Raw genomic sequence first — 18,409 nt, forward strand, 5'->3', positions numbered from 1 at the left:
TACCATGGTTGGTATCATATGCCAGATGCATGCAAAGAGAGAACTTCTGAATTGTATTGGCCAGGATTGAAATAAGTCCCATAATGTATTTGACAATGGTGTGGAAAACCCCATCTTTAGGAGCATAAATTTCCAATATTGTTGTGAGAGGATGCATTGGATGAAAAGATGGTCAACATTTTTAAATTACTCCTCACATAGGACACACTTGAAGCAGGCTGCAATTTGAAGTTTTGCTAATCTGTCACTTGTTAGGATCCTATATCTAAGAGCCAAACATTTAAAACTCCCCGCCTTTGGCAAAATCATATTGTTTCAACAAAAGGAATAGGTTCGTTGTGCTTGACACTGATTTTCTGTGTTGAGGAGCCAAGTAACCTTGTTTTACTGATTATTGACCATCTTTTAATGGGGCCCAAATGATTTTGTCAGGATTTCTTGAAAGCAAGACTGATCTTTGTGCTGGGAGTTGGTGTAACAACTTTTGGTCCTCATTCATATGTTGACTGTGAAATCTTTCCATATGAGTTTACCTGATTCCCACTTCACCTGCTTTGATGTAGTGTATTAGTTGGGTGCCCCACTTGCGGGCCAAGATTGGGATAGCAGTCTGAAGATCTGTTATATCCTTAAGTGGGGGACGACCATTCCATGAGTCATCCCAGTGGATGTCATTTCCATCATTCACCTGCCATGTTAGGTATGACATAACAATATGTCTGGAGGACAACATGAAATTCCACATTGCTGAACCCGTCATTGGGTTTGAAATGGTGAATATTCTTGTTGGGTTTATGTATCCAAGTATTTTGAGTGCATGAATTGGCACCTTCTAAATTCTTATTTTGATTACATGCGCCAAACTAATTTGCCACCAAAAACCAGATTTCTCTTGGAGATGTAGCCATATTATCTAAAGAAAACTAATGGAATTTTCTTGTAAGTAGAGAGATACCCTTCCCACAAGAAATTTCTTACGGTCTTCTCAATTTGAATGATCACTAATTTAGTTGCTTTCAGTACAATAATATAATAATTAGGAATGACAGGTAGCACTGATTTACTAAGAAGCATATGACCTGAGAAAGATAAAAATGGCTTTCCAGTTTGAAATTCTTGATTTTAATGACTATAACTTTGCTCCAGTAGGATCCCTTATTTGCACCCATAAAAATGGGGATACCTAGATAAGTGCAAGGTAACACATCCAGCTGAAAACCCAATGTGTTAATGATCTTTCTTTTCACAGCTGCTTTGACATTGAATACATAAAGCTTTGATTTCTGTGCTTTAATTTTCTGACCTGATGCAACTGCATAATCATCTAGCATGTTTTTAATTTGTTTAAATTTAGCAATGTTGGCTTTCCCATAAATTAGGAAATCATCTGCAAATAATGTGTGAGTGACAGAGATATTGGTATTAGGTGTAGTAATGCCTTGCTAAAGGCCCAATTCATTTTTCTGATCAATAGATCTATTAAATGTCTCCGCTGTAACAATGAAGAGGAAAGGGTACAGTGGGTCTACTTCTCTCACCTGTTGAGTGGCTGTGAAAAAGCCTGATGGTGTCCTAATAATAATGATTGAGAAATCTTCCACAGAGATACAGGAGAGAATCAGTTTACACCATTTTTTAGAGAATCCAAATTTGTGCAAAGACCTTAAACAGGAAATCACAATTCATGTCAGGGGCCTTGATCATGTCAAGTTTGATGACAAAGGAAGGTAAGTGAGTCGTGTGTGAACTGAATGAAGAACCTCGTCTGCAACTATAGCTTCCTCAGCTGTTTCTCTTCCTGGGACAAAATCTCCTTGTTTTATAGATATAATCTTTGGGATAAAATGTTGCAATGTAAATGGCTTTTGTCAATATTTTGCATATAGTATTGCATAGAGAGATTGGTCTGAAATCTGCAAAAGTTTTAGGATCTCTCACCTTTGGAAGAAGTGTTATCTTTGTGACATTAAATTTCTTAAGAACATTGCTACTTCTCCTCGACTCTTCAAGGGTGGAAAAAAGATCAAAGCCAACTATATCACAGCATTATTTGGAAGAATAAAGCTGTAAAACTGTTTGGTCCTGGAGCCTTGTCTGGAGGGAGGGAGGGAAGGCAGGAGAGAGATTTGAATTTGTGACCTCTCTTCCAAGAGCACAAGATCTCGACCTCTAGGCCAACTTAAGTTGTGCAAAATAAAAATCACTGTGTAATTTATTAATGTAACAGTATTTTATTATAATGGGGATTGTTGGTCTTTTCTTTTTCCTTTATTATTTAATAACCCCTGAGATGTATTTGGCAACTTATGCATTTATAACCTAGGGACGTCTCTAAAATGAGAGAAACGTTGTTCCCGTAATGATGAGTAAAGTAGCTGCATCAACAGAGTATAAAGTTTAGTATACAGGGTTGAATGTTGATTTTTATCAGAATATTATAATGTTTCTTTAATGGTCACCTTAGTTAGTCTTTAGTTTATTATGTAGTTTCTATTCTCATCTTTAGTTCACGATTGTTTCTTTTAGAACATCATCTTTGTAAATCTATATAAGGAGCTTTCTTCTCCTCTGTTTAATACAGCTACAACAACATCGATTTACCATAATAATTATAGCAATTTCTCAATGCTAACCTACACTTTTCATTGTGGCGCAGATCCTTCTTTTTTCAGCAACTTTTGATGAAAATGTGAAGCAATTTGCAACAAGAGTGATTTCAAATCCAAATCAGGTGTTCGTCAAGAAAGAAGAGTTGTCTTTAGATGTCATTAAACAGTATTGTGTGAAATGCCCGGATAAACTTGCCAAAGTTCAAGTATTGAAGGATAAAATTTTTCCGCTTGCCGAAAAGCTTGGGCAGTCAATAATTTTTGTTCGCACAAGAGAAAGTGCAAGCATGTTGCATAGTCAATTAGAAGCAGAGGGTTACAAGTGTACTTCTATCCAAGGAGGTCTTAAGATGGAGGACAGGGATCTTGTAATCAAGGAATTCAGAATGGGACTGACAAAGATCCTTATTGCAACTGATGTGCTAGCACGGGGTTTTGATCAAGCACAGGTTTTTCTGTTGTTCTTGTTTGTACCTCCATTTTGCAATCTTCTCAGATAGATGCATTTTTTGAATTAACACAGGTAGTAAAGTAATCACTATTTTAATGATGCACATGTTATGACAGGTAACATTGGTTGTCAATTTTGATCTCCCTACCAAACATACTCCACCACATGACCCTGATTATGAAGTGTACTTGCACCGCATTGGACGGAGTGGGCGTTTTGGTCGCAAGGGTGGGTCTCTCTCTCTCTCTGACCCTCCTCACACCAAGTACTTTCCACATTAATGGATGCATTCTTAGAGATTGAATATAAATGTTTTCAGTCTTATCATATTCCCACAAATGTACTATTTCTCTTTTGCAGGAGCTGCTTTTAATTTCCTCACTGATGCAAGAGACGAGCAAACAATGAGAAAGATTGAGAGGCATTTCCAGCGAGAGGTGCCTGAGGTAATTTTAGTAACATTGTTGTTCCTTCTCCTTTAGGGGCAGGTTGAATTCAGTCCCTGGTTTTAAGTTCTTCTATAATACATTGGGGAGTCATCCGTTATTGATGTATTGATCACAAACTGGTTGGATGTTTCCTGCTATGCATTTATTATGTTGCTATTATTACTGTGCAGGTGCCTTGGGATGATGAGGAAGCTTTTGAAACTGTGTTGAAAGATGCAGGGCTTGCATAAAAAACAATTTTTTCTATAGCAATAGCAGAATTAAAAGTATATTATTTTCCAGCTTCTAAGAACAATTTTGGCATGTATTCAAGTCTGAATTGATAGTTTCAAATACAATTATATTCTAGTCAATTTGCAATGTACTGATCTGTAATTACTGAATGATTAAACAATTCTGGTTTTCTTGTATGATATATCCCTTCGCATGCTATTCCATCATGTTGGGCATTGATTTATGCAATTGTACCTGTTGACATTTTTGCCACATTGGTCTAATCTCTGTTGCAAGAGATGTTAGAACTGTTTTTTCTTCAAATCATGTTTTCTAAGACAGACAAAGGCTTGATAAAAGCTTTGAGGAAAGAAAAAAGGGAAAAGAGTAAATTTTTAATTTTTGCATATGTTCAATGCATGACAAAAGGAAGAGGGAAAAATGATTTATTTTTGTTTCTTTTGAAAGTTCTATCCATGTAAAAACAAGTTTAGGATCTTCCTTTCAGTTTGCAAGCAAGAAGCCTTCATTTTGGGCATGAAACCAGCAACTGTTTGTTCCAGTTTTACCCATGTTGCGAAAAAATATTGAATCAGTAAAAGGCTTCAAGAATCCTTTTATCCCTTATCAGGGCGCAAGGAGGTTCTTATGTGTTGAATCAGTTTTTCAAGGGAATAACACATTGCAAAAGTTATGGATAAGAGTCACTACACTGCAGAAAAAGCTCAAATATCGTAAGGCATGTCAATGGTATGCAGGTGATCCATTTCTATGTGATTGAAGATAGAAAATGTATTGAGGTATGTAGCCTCTAAATACTCATGGAATACTGTATTAATCATAAATCTATGGAACATTATTGTGAGAGGCCCTTTACCTTTATAAATGTAGGTCAGCCGATATAAATGTATGTCAACATTTTTGTCACATTGCTGTTCTAATAGATGTTAGTGATGGAATAATTGTCATTGATGTCAAAGGTACAATAAGATTGTTGGAAGTTTTATCATTGATGTCAAAAGCACAATAGATATGATTGACAAAAGGTATGATTCTATAGTACAAAGACACATAAAACAGAGGACTGAGAATGATATAAAGATGAAATAATGTATTTATTACAGCTATGATTATACTCTATGACATATCTTTGTAAAGAAAGATATGACTAGCCAGAACAATTGATACAAGGTTTGAAATCTTTATCAACATACCTTATATATGGAAAGCAAACGAAGTCAAGGAATAAGATGGTGAATATAGAGCATACAAAGTGAAGGAATAAGGTGGTGCATGATACCGATAGGAATACAAAGTTCTATTACATATGATATATCATCTGATAATGATCACATGGGATAATGATTTGATGTGGAGAGTTCACTTTCACGAAGTCACAGAGATAAATAATCTGATATACTCAACAGCTAGACTTGATGGAGTGAATAAGTTATAACGACACCATGAAAATGTCTGCAAATAGACTAAGAGAGTCGTTTGAGGAAGCCAGCGAGAGTTCTCACTTGAAGTGAAGGAAATAGCGTTCACAACGATAAGGCATGGCAGAGATTCAGGTCATATACTTAATAGAGATGGCATTGGGAGTATTCAGAATAAAAATACAACCAGTCCATTGAGGAAGAAGAAAACAGTGATATATGCGTGAGAAGAAGAATGGCGGTTGATGAAAAGCACTTATCTTTGGAATACCTATCAGATGTTGATAACAAAACATATTCAAAATGCAGTGAACTAAAATGACGATGCGTAGAAGAATTTTTAACATTTCAAAATTAGTGATAGTATACGATGAAATTCAGTTAAGCATTATTAAGTTTTAGAAGTCAAGAAAATATGAAACCTGTCAAAAGCGGATCAATAGGGACAGGCAGCGTGTGTAGATGGGGCACCTTGAATCACAACATTCGTCATTGATGTCACCATCCTACGTTAATAGATACTTAGGGATCATTGCTCGACACTCCCTTTGATCAGATACAAGTCTTCTCGCATTGAAGATCTGTTACATCCCAATTTTTGCCCGAAAATTTTAAACTGATTATAGCCGTTGAACCAAATTAATTCTTCATGTTCATGTGAAATTGAGATAGTACATTATAGCTGTTGTTATAACATGTTAGTTATAGCCGTTACTTATTTCTTCATGTTCATGTGAAATTGAATCAATTAATTTTAGCCGTTGCATCGATCTAATTATCATATGAAATTGAGTCAGTTAAATCTAGCCGTTGTGTTAATTTATTTATGATCATGTGAAATGGAGTTGGTTAATTTTAGTTGTTGTATATACATGATGAATAAGTTAGTTATTATGATGAAATTTCTAACGATCACTTGATGATTTTATTTAACAAATTATGAATCTTGAATTGATGTTTTGGCGAGAATGTTGTTTTAAATGTTTACAGGTGAAGACCGGAGAGAGAGGGGAAGCATTACAAAATGAGATCATCGGAAGGGGATGGTCATAAGGTTCAGTAATTAGAAGTGACAGGTTTGACCTAAAGACCGCCCTGGCAAGGTTATTAGGACTTAACAATATATTTTATGGTGGAACCGCATGAGCTATAAGTACAAACAATATAAATATTAAAAATAAACAAAGTTCTTACCTTTAAGAAATAATCAAATAATAATATTATTTAAATATTATTTTATTCTCTTGACTATGATCATAGATAAATAATTATAAAGTGGCATCATTACATTAATTCATTAATCCAATTATGCCACCTTACAATTACGTACCTAACAACTTAATCAAGAAAATAAGATAATATAAATAATATTAATTATTTAAATAAACTCTTCATCTTTTTTTCTTCTCATTTTATTTTCCCTCCTCTCTTTATTTTTCTTTTCACCCAATTGATTAAAGAATTCGAGTATGATCTTGTAACGGTAGGGAAGGCGTAAGGTCGGCTCAAAATAATATATGCAAGCTTTGTCGTGTATCAACACCCATTCATGTATCCGGCCTTCTCTCGTTAACAACTTTCACATTCGAAATTCCTTTGCTCTGTTACGGTGTTAACAACACCCGATACTTTATTATTTGCATCCAAAACAGTTGCAGTCACCGTGGGATTTTGAACAGGAAGCAATTTAGAGTCAAGTGAAAGCCTTTTCAAACTGCAGAATAGTGTGTCACGTAAGGAGGTGTTTTATATTTCTTTCCTTTTTATTTACCTTGCTTAAGCAGAGTCGACAGTGAGTATATTCATTTAAGAGTTCCATGTTTGCAAACTTTATTTCAAGCATGTCGTCTTCATTATGTTATAGACCATACGAACTTTCTTTTAAAGTCTGCCTTTACATATATGTGTACTGTAGTAAGGCAAGTTCCATAGTCAGATATAATCCTTCTTGTCCAATGTAATACTTTTAATTCAATCGAATATCTTAAAGTAATAGTTTACATTCAAGCTTGCCAATCTTTGGTATTTGAACGAATAACCTCTGAAGTTCTTCATAAAACTTTACTTCTATTTATTTGAAAATATCAAAGTAACGTGAATCGGAATCGGATCGAAATCAGCAAGGCCGAATCGAATCGTGAATCGGCAATGAATTGGCAAATTTGAAAAAACCCTTTAAATTTAAAGATTTTAACAATTTAAAACTTATTTCATGCACCCTTTATTGAATATAACTTAAACACACTATAACATCATCAAATAGAAGTTAAAACTTAACATACATAAACATGGAAGTTTGGAACATAAAATCCATCACATACGCAACTATGTTATCTAAAATGTAAATTGTAGGCTAGCTGAAGTAAATAGAAATCAAATGATCATAATGATTTAAATCATAAAATGTATGTAAGATGATCCATAAGACATCAAATCATAAATGTATGTAAGAATCTAAGATAAAGATCCATGAAAGTTTGAAACATATGTCTATCAATGATTCAGTATCAATATCTGTAAACAAAATATAAAAACAAGGCTCCAGCGCAAGCCTCATGCTCATAGTCATCATCATCCTCAACATCATCCTCAAGCTCGGCTGCAGCCTCAGCCTCAGCCTCAGCCTCTGAGTATCCAGTTTGCCTAGTAGCAAGGCGTCTAATGTAGGTCCTAGAGGACTGCCGAGCCATATCTCCCGCATGTAAGATGGGCTCACGAACGTCGCTAGGGCCTGTGCCTGTGCGTGCATGTGCGCGTCTACCAATGCCTGAAGAACGTGCCCTAGCTACCTCAGCCTCTATATCCACCTGGTCAATCCACGCAAGGTCTTCCTCAGTGAAGACTGGATCCACAACCTCTGTGAGCCACTCTGATTCTGGATCAATCTCCTCCAGAATGATCGGAGAGGAGTTAGTGCCCAAAATCTGTCTGATCCTAAGACGGAGGTTGTAATGAACAAAGACAAGATCATTCAACTTTTGCACTGTCAACCTGTTTCTCCTCTTTGAATGGATGTGCTCAAACATGGACCTACTGCGCTCACATCCAGAAGCGCTGCTTGGCTGACTCAGAATACGGATGGCAATTTTTTGAAGTTTTGGGATTGTCGCCCCAAACATTTGCCACCATCTATCTGAAATAAGGGAAAATAGAAACAATTAGTCTCATTTATAAATTACAAGTTAACTCTAAAATTGCATAATCAACTTTAAGTTTAGAATCTAGATTCATGAACGTTGTATATATTATTTAATTTTTACCTGGCTGTAGTGTTGTCTGAGCATTTATGGCCATCCTACCAGAGAAAAGTGGCCCCTCTTTATTGTTGAACTGGTCTAGCTCAACAATCGCAGCAGTGCTATCTTCATCGCTACTCAACCTCTGAATCACTGTGTATAAGCCAGTGAGAACCTCTGCATCCGCCTTGAACTCAGGATGGAAACGAAATGCCGGATTCAGATAGTAAACTGTTGCATAGATGGGTCGATGGAGCTGATTCTGCCATCTCCTATCGATGATGTCCCAAATAGGGCCATACCTCTCTTGCAGTCTTGCATATTGGGCTTTGATGGCCTCCTTGGCCCTATCCATGCCCTCATAAATGTAGCCCATAGAGGGCTTCTCCCCATCAGCAGTTCGTAGCAAAGCTACAAGGGGCTCAGTGACCTACATATAAAGTAAAACAAAAAATTTGAGTCAAAACTTAAATATAAAATAATATAATTTAAAGTAAAAGTAAAATACTAAATGTTAAATTGCAATAAATTTACCTTAAGGATTACTCTAGCGGGTTTCCAAAAACCATCTTCATCAAATATGCAATTTGCCACATCTATCCCTACAATAGTCGTAGCATAGGAAGAGGAAATCCACTCCCGCCCAACAAACATGCTCCTCAATTCATCCCTTGATGTCAACAAGGACTGCAGGGTGATGAAATTCGAGGCAAACCTCGTGATACCTGGGCGAGCTAACTCCTTGCTTTCTGTGTACTTCCTCATTGTGCTAAGGACAAATGAATGATTATAAATGAATTTGCATATGTTTTTTGCCCTTTCCACACATGACTTGACAAACTCAAGTTTGCCAATTTCCTCCAACATGAGGTCAATGTAGTGTGCTGCTCAAGGGGACCAAAATATGGTGGGGTGCCTCTCCATCGAAAGTTTACCTACAACAATTTTAAGTCAATTAGAAATTCAAATTTCAAAATGCAAATAAATTTATTTTCAAAACTTGAAAAGTTAAAAGTTTACTTGCAGCAACATAACTTGCTGCATTATCCGTCACCACCTGGATCACATTTTGTTCCCCCACCTCTGCTATGACTTCCTCAATAGCCTCACATGAGTATGTGGCATTTTTTACATGTGCGGAAGCGTCAATGGATTTGATGAACATGGTATATCCTACAAGTAACAAAACAACGAATTATAATATTAAATGGATCATCAACAAATTAGCATTCAACAAATCAAAATTTACAATTATGTATGTAGGAAAGTAGAATGATCAATCACCTCCACAGGATACAAGAAAATTGAGGAGTGTTCTATTCCTCCTATCTGTCCAACCATCAGTCATGATGGTGCAACCTTTTGCAATCCACTCCTTTCGGTTCTCCTCGAGCTCAGCCATCATGTCCTCTACCATCTCATCCAAGAGGTATCTGCTCAACTCAGCCTCAGTTGGGGCTTTAAACCCCGGACCACAAATAGCAACTGCGTCTATCATGTTCTGCCAATAAGGAGCCCTGTCACAAATAAAAATTTAGATGTCAAAGACTCAAATTATAAAACAAGTAGATATAATTAAAGTTTTACTTTTACTTCTAATTTTAACTTTAAAGAAAACAAAGAAAAAAGAATCAATTACCTGGCTGCAATAAATGGAATGTTGCAAAAGTACCAAAATTTGCATATCTCCTTTCTGGCAGCATCATGAATCTCCTTGTTCAAACCCATGCCCTCAAGCGTGGGTTGGGAACCAGGAGTAGTGCGGAGCACAAAGTAACTATTCATTTTGTTTTTCCGCACTATAGGCTGTAATAGGTTGGTGTGGGACTCTGTCTCAGTATGTGACTAACTAGCACTAGCACCAGCACGAGCAGAAGCACTAGGATAAAAAGGAAGCCTAGAAGAACCCTCTCCGACACAACCTATGGATGCGAAAGCTGATGCAGATGCAGATGTGGATGCGGCTGCGGATGGGGGAACATGGGAGCCAATACCCCTTAACCTTTCAAGTTGCATTTTCCTATTTGCTTTGTCTTTTATAATTTTTTCTAGTGCCATTAAGCAAGTGCGTTTTGCCTCAGGAGTTTGTTGAGTGCAAACTATAACATCGTGTCTAGGTATAGCAGCAATGTGGTATTCCAATCTATAAATACCTCTGGAAGTTATTTTTTCTTTACAAAACATACATTTTGTTTGATATTTGGTTCTTCCAGGAAACTCTTCGTTATATTTCCAACATTCATCTTTTTTACCCATTGCAAATTTGTGAAAAATGAGAGCAAAGGCTGCTGCAATAATTTTTTTTATGTTAAATATCAAAGTTTGAAGCTAATAAAAGCTACAAAACAACAAACCCTAGTTTGCAACTTAGTAAAAATAAATAACATTCAAGAGTTAAACTAATAATCTTGAAAACCATAAAAATTTAACAAAAAATGCATAATACACTAAAAATTTAACAAACAATGCATAATACACTAACATGCAAAAAAAAAATGAGCACTTACCTCTTGCAAATGAGTTGAGGAGTGTTGATATTGGCTCCTTAGTGCTCCCAATGCAATTGATGGGCTCCCCAAATGGCTTGCTGATCTCTTTGGTGCTCTTCCCTCTTGCCGGTTAGAAACTTATGGCTTTTCTTTTCTCTTCTTCTCTCTCACTTTTCCTCTCTTCTACTCATGCTTAACAAATAGAAGGCCCTTTAGGGTTATAACAAAGAGAATAGGTCAAAAAGAAAGTAAAAAAAAGAAGTTATTTTTTAAAAATTTCCAACTCCATACTTTTCTGGCCGCGGGCGATTTCTTGCCGATTTTTTGGCACCGATTCATGCGATTCACCACAAAAAATCGGCTATGGCAATTTCCAATTCCAAAAAAATCACCCCTAATGAATCTGATTGCTGAATCGCCGAGTCACACGATTTTTGAGCCATTCTCGTTACTATGGAAAATATGATATAAAGTCTGATAACTGAAATGAGAGCACCAAGGAGATCACCCGGCTAAATGCCAGAATGAGGTGATGAAGGTGCAAATTATACAAATAAAGTTAATTTGAAGGCATTAAGGAATCACTGGCTGATTGGCCTGTTTATGGTGAGGAGGTGTAGATGAATCTGTTAACAGAAAATATAAGAATGATATTAAAAAACTATACAATAAATAATAAATTAATGCATTAGCTCATGCAAGTTCCACTTTTGAAATAAGTTGTCAAGCTGAGTGGTGGAGATCTAGTATAAACCCACATTTCAAAATCCTTGGCCAGGGTGGAAATAGGCAAGACTTGCCAGAACAAATTGATCTTGTTGTTGTCCAAATGCTTCAGTTATTCCGTCGGATAACTGTTGGGACTTCAACTCACCTGAATGCTCTGATGGCTGGATGAATGAACATCCCAAGCCCGACCTCGAGGTAGGTAGGGCCGTTCTATTAAATTAGAACCTGTGGGGTTAAGTAAAAGGTTTGCGGTTGGGAGGTTAAGCCTATGTTAATGCTTCTCCTCTCACCAAAGCCAGAGTTTGGACAACTGATTAAGGAAGATTTACAAATAAGTTTGTATGTTCTTTTTAACCTATAAGATTAGTATTTCTTTTCAAGTTAAAAAAATCATTTACTTTAAAATTAGATATTTCTTTAAAATAGCTAGATGATCATACGTATTTAGCTCTATATTTCCTTTTTCGGTTGAACTATAAATAGTTAAGTATTTATTTTCATCTGAGCATGTAAATTATCAGTTATTGTTATTGTTGTAATACATGATAAAATTGAAAAGTAATGTAGATTTAATTTTCAGTTTGAACCGTTATTGGGAAACTTTGTCATGTGAATAAGAAACAGAAATTAGTTAGTTAAATGATGAAATTTAGTTAGTAAGAAACCAATTGTTACATATGGTATCAGAGCGCTGGGTTCGACACTGAACCTAGGGCACATCACCTTCTTTAAATCTAATAAAATTGAAAACTGAATACAGGATGTTAGTATGTAGAACACCTCGCAAGAAAATTCGACATCCTATTTTTCCTTACCTCATTAAGAAAATGACTAAGTATGATTATTCTTGCTGTTCCGAACCTCAAGATAATGAAACATTGAGCCAAGCTATTCAACGAATGAAGGAGAGAATCCGATGGACTCCTGCCAAGAAGGCAGAATACAGGAACAAATTGATACAAAACTGGAACGCTCAGCAGAGCAGCCTCCTCCTCCATTTTCATGAATCATGGATGGTACGACACATGTACCAGACAGAACTAGATGTTGCAAAACAAGAATAAAGATATTCTATGGATGTAGACTACCTCAATAAAGGAATTTTGTAAATAAAGATTGTTTAGTCGAGCAATGGAAATGAATTTTTCTTTGTCGAGCAATGGATATAATTTTGTAACTAAAGATTTGCTTAATTGAGCAATGGAAATGAATTTTTCTTAGTCGAGCAATGGAAATGAATTTTGCTTAGTTGAGCAATATAAATGAAAATTTGTAATTAAGAATTGCTTAGTTGAGCAATGAAAATAAATCTTGTTATTGAAAATGTTTTTGGCAAACAATGAGAAATTTTGAACAATAGAAATGAAATTTTCTTTTGCTTAGTTGAGCAATGAAAACTAAACTATAAACTTAACTGTGTAAACTAACAGGTGAAAGACCTGAAATACAACATGAGTAACAACAAGAATGTAGAAAATTGAGAGATAGTTCGTGAGAACCATCAATCCTCCAATGAACTGTTACTTCAAATTTTACAAGGAACACAACTAAAACTAGAAACTATGGAAAGAAGAATGAGCGAGATGGCAGCCCAGATGGGGCAACATCGCGAGGAAGTGCAAGACACACCCAAGGCCGAGACAGAAATCTTAGGACATAATAAACCCCCCTCCCCTAAACAAGCTGATAAACAAAAGAAGGAAATCGTGGCTGATTTATCAGTAGATATTAAGAAAATTAAACCCCCTAAGTTCTTTGGTATTGAGTTCGGAGAAGAAGCTGAAGCATGGCTGACAGAGATGGAACAATACTTCGAGATCCAAAACTTTTTAGAGACCTCAAAGGCAGTTTGGGGCATATACCAATTCATCGGGGAAGCAACAACTTGGTGGGGCAACACCAAGGTGGAACTAAACATTAGATCTATTGACATTACATGGAAAAAGTTCGTAGACATACTTAGGACGTGGTGGCTGCTTCAAACTTTCTATGATCAGAAACTTAAGGAATTTTAGAACTTGAAACAGGGGGATTTGTCAGTTCATAAATACTGGAAGAAATTCACCAGATTGCTTAAATATGTACCACCATACCAACAAGATACCAACCTAAAGGTAAGAAAGTTTATCATGGGACTGAATAACAGGATAGGGCTAGCCGTAGATGTACTTGCACCACGAACCATGGAAGAGGCTTTGGAAAAAGCTATTCGACAAGAACATAAGGTTAAAAAGGATGATTCTATTCAGGACAATAAGAGAAAGACCATTTGAAATCCAAAAGGCATTGAATCTGGACCACCAAGAAAATAGTTTAGGGACTATAAGAACAACAAACCTGAGAGCAAAAGTAGTGGAACTAGAGACATCAAAGGAAATTTTCATATGAACAAAAGTGACAGAAATAATGAGAAAAGAAGACCACCAGGGGGTTGTTATATTTATGGTGGGAACCACTATAAGAAACAGTACCCTAACTTCAATCAGCCACAACGCCCATCTTTGCCACAACAACAACAGGGTTTTCAATAGAGAATTCATGCAGCCTTAGATATCAGACAAGCGGAGCAGTAGATAGGTCCCATCGAAACACCGGGTAAGATTTACGGAAACCCTGTGTCTATGCTCATTGATACTGGAGCAACTGAATGTTTTATATCACTTAGACTGTTAAGTAGATTCCCAAAAAGATCTGGTTTTATGGCAAAACCATGGACAGTCGAATATGCAAACCAGTCCAGGGCCAAGGTAGAGCAATGCTTGTTTGAAGCTCAAGTTGATTTTTCGAACTTCTCCACAAAACTAAATTTATTTGTAGCTTTGCTAGGATCTTATGACATTATCATTGGAATTAATTGGCTTAGTGAACATAAGGCTAAGGTAGATTGCCTTGCTAAAACTGTCAATTGTGTGGATGATAGAGGTAGACCCACAAGTATTTCAGGGATCAAGCATGAAATTAGAGCCCAACAGATTTCAGCAATGCAACTTAAGCGATATGGAAGGAAAGGCTGTAAAATATTTGCAGTAGGAGTTGAAGATACAAGAGAAACCACATATGGGGATGATTATATTTATGAAGATGGAGAAACTAAGCAGAAATTAAAGGAATCATTCGAAGAAAAATATCCCTATTTGAAGAACTATCAAGATGTATTTCTTGAGGAACTTCCTGGATTACCCCGTTCCCGGATATTTGATTTTACCATAGACTTAGTACCAGGAGCAGAACCTATATTCGAGTCCCATACAAGATGACCACCACGGAACTTATGGAATTGTAGATTCAACTGCAGGATATGTTGGATAAGAAGGTGATTCGACCTAGTGTCTCACCATGGGGAGCCCCTGTGTTATTTGTAAGAAAGAAGGATGGAACCATGAGGTTATGTATGGACTACAGGATGCTTAATAAAGTCACCATAAAAAATCGGTACCCATTACCCAAGATAGATGATCTCTTTGACCAAATGAAGGGTGCGACTATGTTTTCAAAAATTGATTTAAGATCAGGATATCATCAGTTACGAATTAAGGATGAGGACATACACAAAATTGCTTTCAGGACTAGATATGGACATTATGAGTTTACGGTGCTACTGTTTGGATTAACTAATGCCCTTGCGACTTTCATGAACTTAATGAACAATATATTTCAGGATTGTTTGGACAAATTTGTATTGGTTTTTATGGATGATATTCTAATATATTCCAAGAATGAAGAAGAACATCAGAGACACTTAGAGATAGTATTACAAAGACTTAGAGAATATAAGTTATACGAGAAATTATCAAAGTGTGCTTTTTACCAAAAAGAAATTGAGTACTTAGGGCATATAATTTCGGCACAGGGCATAGCAGTAGATCCATCTAAGATTAAGGCAATTAAAGAATGGCCCATACCTAGAAACCTATTTGAAGTCAGGAGCTTCATGGGATTAGCTGGATTTTACAGAAAATTTGTCAGGAACTTCTCAAGGATAGCCTATCCAATCACATTACTTTAGAGGAAGGGAAAGAAATTTGTTTGGACAGAAAAATGTCAATCAGCTTTTGTGTTTCTGAAAGAAAAATTGACTACTGCACCTATTTTAAGGGTACCCAATCCGTAGAAACCATTTGTGGTAATCACTGATGCTTCAGGTGAAGGTTTAGGGGGTGTATTAATGTAAGAAGAACAAGTCATTGCTTATGAGTCTAGAAAGCTGAAAAATTACGAACAAAATTATGCACGTCATGATCTGGAATTAGTAGCCATAGTACATGCTTTACAGATGTGGAGGCATTGTTTAATTGGGAAACCTTTTGAGCTCTGATCCGACCATCAAAGTTTAAAATATATTTTCACTCAACAAAACTTGAATGCTAGACAAAGGAGATGGTTAGAATTTTTAGTAGATTATGAGTTCGACATAAGCTACATTAAAGGAAAAGAAAATAAGGTGGCTGATGCCTTAAGTCGAAGAAGACATATATCAGCCAGCTATGACTAAGGTAAAATTCCAATTGAGGGAACAAATTTTACAACATTTGGAGCATGACGAGTTTTATGCAGAAATCAGCCTGGCACTTATTAGAGATCCGCAGGACCCCAAGTATTCAGATTTTAACTTAGAAGAAGAGGGATTGTTGAGATATCACCACAAAATTTATGTACCCAATCATCCTGAGCTACAAAGATTAATTTTAGGTATCACTCAGCCCCATATTCAGGACACTCGGGAGTAACGAAAATGTTATCTAATATAAAACACTTATACTTTTGGAAGGGAATGAAAAGAGAGATAATTGAGTTTGTAGCAAGTTGTTTAGAGTGTTAGAGAGTGAAAGCGGAACATTGATACCCAGCAGGATTGTTGCACCCAAATGAGGTACCTGAATGGAAGTGGCAAGTAATAGCCATGGATTTTGTACAAGGGTTGCCTATGACCCGGAATTGACACAACACTATTTTGGTCATAGTTGATAGAGTGACTAAGGTTGCACATTTTATTCCAAGGAATTTATCCGATGGAGCACCTGAGATAGCCCATAAGTTCATAAAATAAATTTTCAGATTACACGGGATTCGAGAGAAAATTATTTCAGATAGGGATACTAGGATAACTTCCAGATTTTGGCAAACATTGTTTTCAGCCTTGGGCACTAAATTAAATATAAGTTCAGCCTATCATCCTAAGACAGATGGTCAGACAGGGCGAGTAAATCATGTTTTAGAGGACCTCCTAAGGGTTTATTGCATGGATCGACAATATCAATGGGAAACGTACTTACCTTTGGTCGAATTTGCATATAATAACTCATACTAGTCTTCAATTAAGATGGCTCCTTTTGAGGCCTTGTATGGCCGTAAATGCAGAACCCCAGTAAGTTGGAATCGATTAGAAGACAAGGTCATTGTCAGGTTGGAAATGCTTCAAGAGATGGAAGAGCAAGTACTTCAGATCCGTGAGAGGTTGAAGGAAGCAAATGACAGGCAGAAAAGTTATGCTGATGCTAAAAGAACACCCAGAGAATTCACAGTAGGGGACAAGGTGTTACTGAGAGTTAAGCCTCAGAAGAGTACTATTAAGTTTGGCAAGAATGCTAAATTGGCCCCTAGATATGTAGGACCTTTCGAAGTTTTGGAGGTTGTTAGCCCAATGGCCTACAGGATGGCTTTATCACCAGCCCTTGCCAGGATGCATAACGTCTTCCATGTGTCTTACCTTAAGAAGTTTGTTAGTCACCATGAGCACATGATTGATTGGAAATTGTTGCAGGTGTGAGAGCTAGGAGTGGTAGAGGTAAAACCGCTCAGAATACTTGAGGTACGTAAGCTGCGCTTAGGAAATCGAGAGGTAACTTAGTGCAAGGTCCAGTGAGACCAGTATACAGAAGATAATGCCACATGGGAAGATTATCATGATATTTTTTAGAAATATCCCTATCTTTTCGCAGAAATTGAAAACTAAACATTTCATATCCTTTATTTTAATCCGTTAAATACAATTTGATATTATTTCATCGTGGACAATGAAAAACCTAAGGGGGTGGGTATGTTATATCCCTATTCTTGCCCTAAAATTTTAAATTGATTATAGCCATTGAATCAAATTAATTCTTCATGTTCATGTGAAATTGAGATAGTTCATTATAGCTGTTGTTATAACATGTTAGTTATAGCCGTTACTTATTTCTTCATGTTCATGTGAAATTGAATTAGTTAATTTTAGTTGTTGCATCGATCTAATTATCATATGAAATTGAGTCAGTTAAATCTAGCCGTTGTGTTAATTTATTTATGATGATGTGAAATGGAGTCAGTTAATTTTAGCCGTTGTATATACATGATGAATAAGTTAGTTATTATGATGAAATTCCTAACGGTCACTTGATGATTTTATTTAACAAATTATGAATCTTGAATTGATGTTTTGGCGAGAATGTTGTTTTAAATGTTTACAGGATGAAGACCGGAGAGAAACGGGAAGCATTACGAAATGAGGTCATCAGAAGGGGATGGTCATAAGGTTTAGTCATCAGAAGTGACAGTTTTGACCTAAAAACCGCCCTGGCAAGGTTATTAGGACTTGACAATATATTTCATGGTGGAACCGCATGAGCTATAAGTAAAAATAATAAAAATATTAAAAATAAACAAAGTTCTTACCTTTAAGAAATTATCAAATAATAATATCATTTAAATATTATTTTATTCTCTTGACTATGATCATAGATAAATAATTATAAAGTGGCATCATTACATTAATTCATTAATCCAATTATGCCACATTACAATTACCTACCTAAAAA

At 36.2% G+C, this 18,409-nt stretch overlaps 1 protein-coding gene across 1 annotated transcript in view; it reads left to right on the plus strand.

The window, feature by feature from the left end:
- Nucleotides 1–3,924, plus strand: part of LOC149568183 (DEAD-box ATP-dependent RNA helicase 38-like) — a 62,358-nt gene extending 58,434 nt beyond the window's left edge. Inside the window, exons 6-9 of the mRNA XM_089821182.1 lie at nt 2,657–3,058; nt 3,177–3,288; nt 3,421–3,506; nt 3,680–3,924. Of these exons, the coding sequence (XP_089677308.1) occupies nt 2,657–3,058; nt 3,177–3,288; nt 3,421–3,506; nt 3,680–3,739 (660 nt within the window). The 3' untranslated portion in view covers nt 3,740–3,924. The remainder of the gene's footprint in view (nt 1–2,656; nt 3,059–3,176; nt 3,289–3,420; nt 3,507–3,679) is intronic.
- The last annotated feature ends 14,485 nt before the right edge of the window (nt 3,925–18,409 follow it).

This window comes from Cupressus sempervirens, chromosome 3 (assembly GCF_028749045.1).
Source record: "Cupressus sempervirens isolate cs-2001-9-10 chromosome 3, ASM2874904v1, whole genome shotgun sequence".
Classification (NCBI taxonomy): domain Eukaryota; kingdom Viridiplantae; phylum Streptophyta; class Pinopsida; order Cupressales; family Cupressaceae; genus Cupressus; species Cupressus sempervirens.